At 40.2% G+C, this 2,351-nt stretch overlaps 1 protein-coding gene across 1 annotated transcript; it reads left to right on the plus strand.

The window, feature by feature from the left end:
* Window positions 1-2,351, plus strand: HELRODRAFT_89958 (hypothetical protein; the record flags this gene model as incomplete). Its single annotated transcript, XM_009031499.1, has 9 exons — window positions 1-147; window positions 262-359; window positions 543-642; window positions 781-911; window positions 1,134-1,209; window positions 1,284-1,373; window positions 1,640-1,764; window positions 1,878-2,022; window positions 2,268-2,351. Coding segments are annotated over 9 exons (996 nt in total), but the record flags the coding sequence as incomplete, so codon positions are not given.

Genomic DNA, 2,351 nt, shown 5'->3' on the forward strand with positions numbered 1-2,351 from the left:
CAGGTTCATAACAGATCCGAGTACCTACAGCACGTGATATCCTCTCTGAGGAAGTCACGTGACATCAGTACGGCCCTACTCATCTTCAGCCACGATCATTACTCTGACGAAATCAACGACATCGTCCTCAGTGTCGATTTTTGCCCGGTACCTATTGTCTCGTATCGTTTTCGTCTCGTTTTCGTTCCGTTTTCGCTCGTTTCCGTCTCGTTTTAGTAGTGTATTCAAGTGTGATATAGTAGTGAAAATAAATCTTCTCAGGTGATGCAGATCTACTACCCGTACTCCCAGCAGCTCTACAGCAAGGAGTTCCCCGGCGAGGACCCTAGGGACTGCCCCAGAGACGCCTCCAAAGAAAAGTAGGTCACCCTGGTCTATTTAGATTACTTCTCATTGGCTGACGCGTTTAAATTATTGTAATACTCAATTGTCATCATTGTAACTCTTGCTATTATTATTGTAAATATCATTTCTATTGTTATTATTATTATTATTGTTGTTATTATTATTTTATTTTTATTATTATTATTGTTATTCCCCAGAGCTGAGAGTCTGAATTGTTTGAACAAAGATACGCCAGACAAATACGGACATTATAGAGAAGCTAAATACACTCAGACGAAACATCATTGGTTCTGGAAGGTGCGTGATTGGTTGGCTGATTAGTTGGTTGGCTGGTTAATTGATTGATTGGTTGATTGATTGATTGGTTGACTGATTGATTGATTGATAGATTGACTGATTGATTGATTGACCCTAAAGAAATGGTTTAATTTTTAGTTGAATCACGTGTTCGACCATCTCGAAGTGACCAAACTCTACGAAGGCCTGTACCTCTTCATCGAGGAGGACCATTATTTAGTGGAAGACTTCATACACATATTACGCTTGATGGATCGATTGAGGTCAAGGTCAGTTGTCGGCTGGTCGGCTGATGATTGGTCGGTTGATGATTGGTCGGTTGGTGATTGGTCAGTTGAGGATTGGTCGGTTGATGATTGACGTCATCAACCATAACAACAACATCATCAATAGCATCAATGACAACACATACACGCAAACAAATAAACACAAATACACACACACACAAATACATACACATTTACAACAACAACAACAACAAACGCCAACAGTTCATGTACAGACTGCAACATGATGACACTAGGTACTTATGATAAGAAACCTAAATACGAAGGCATTCATAATCAGGTATGTATGTGTGTGTGCGTGCGTGCGTGTGTGTGTGTGTTTGTATAAAAATAACAACAACGACACATGATTAGGTTGATGTGATGTCTTGGATGTCCTCGAAGCATAACATGGGAATGGCATTCAATAAGAAAACATGGGTCGAAATTAAGAAATGTGGAACTGTGAGTTGTTCTTGTTGTTTGTTTGTTTGTGGTGATGGTGGCTTTTGGTGGTTCTATTCGTTCGTTCGTTCATTCTATCATTCGTTCGCGTAATTGTTCTGTGGCTGCGATTGGTCGATGGAGACTGACTTACTGACCGGCTAGTTGATTGGTTGATTGCGTTAATGAATGAATGAGTGAATGATTGGATAAATGAGTGAATGATTGGATAAATGAATGAATGGTTGAATGAATGGTTGAATGATTGATTGACTGATTGATTGAAGGCCTTCTGTCAGATGGACGACTACAATTGGGACTGGTCCCTCCATTTCGTCTCCCTATCTTGCATTCCTAGCAAGCTGAAGGTCATGATGATGAAGGCGCCCAGAGTATTTCATATCGGAGAATGGTTGGCTGTAGTTTTTTCATTCCTCTGTTCTTTCGTTCATTCATTCATCCGTTGCCAATTCACTCAACTTCCTCCACCCATCCATTCATTCATCCATCCATCCCAATTTCTAGTGGTCTACACGCGAAGGGTAAGAATTGCAACCCTTCCGAGAGGGTACAGTTCATCGAGGGGCTGGTGGCGGCCAATGAGAAGTATCTCTACCCCAGATACATGACCATCTCCGGGTATCCAGCCCAAGTTAAGAAAGTTAGTCTCGTTCGTGTCTTCTGCTGTGGTTGGTGGTGTTTTTCAGTTGGTCAATCAACCAATGAATCATCGGATAATATCTTATGTAAATGATCGATCGGTCAGTCTAATAATTATAATTAATAATAATAGTTAATAATTATTCATTTAGTTAATGGATGAATCAGTCTTTAACCTATCGTTTAATCAATCAATCAATAAATCAATTAATTAATCAACTATTTAATCAATCAATCAACCAACCGCCCAAATAGTTGCCTAAATTGAATGGTGGATGGGGAGACACAAGAGACCAACACCTATGCGCGAGTTTTATGGAGGCCCATTCGCATAGTTAG

Source organism: Helobdella robusta, assembly GCF_000326865.2.
Source record: "Helobdella robusta unplaced genomic scaffold HELROscaffold_75, whole genome shotgun sequence".
Classification (NCBI taxonomy): domain Eukaryota; kingdom Metazoa; phylum Annelida; class Clitellata; order Rhynchobdellida; family Glossiphoniidae; genus Helobdella; species Helobdella robusta.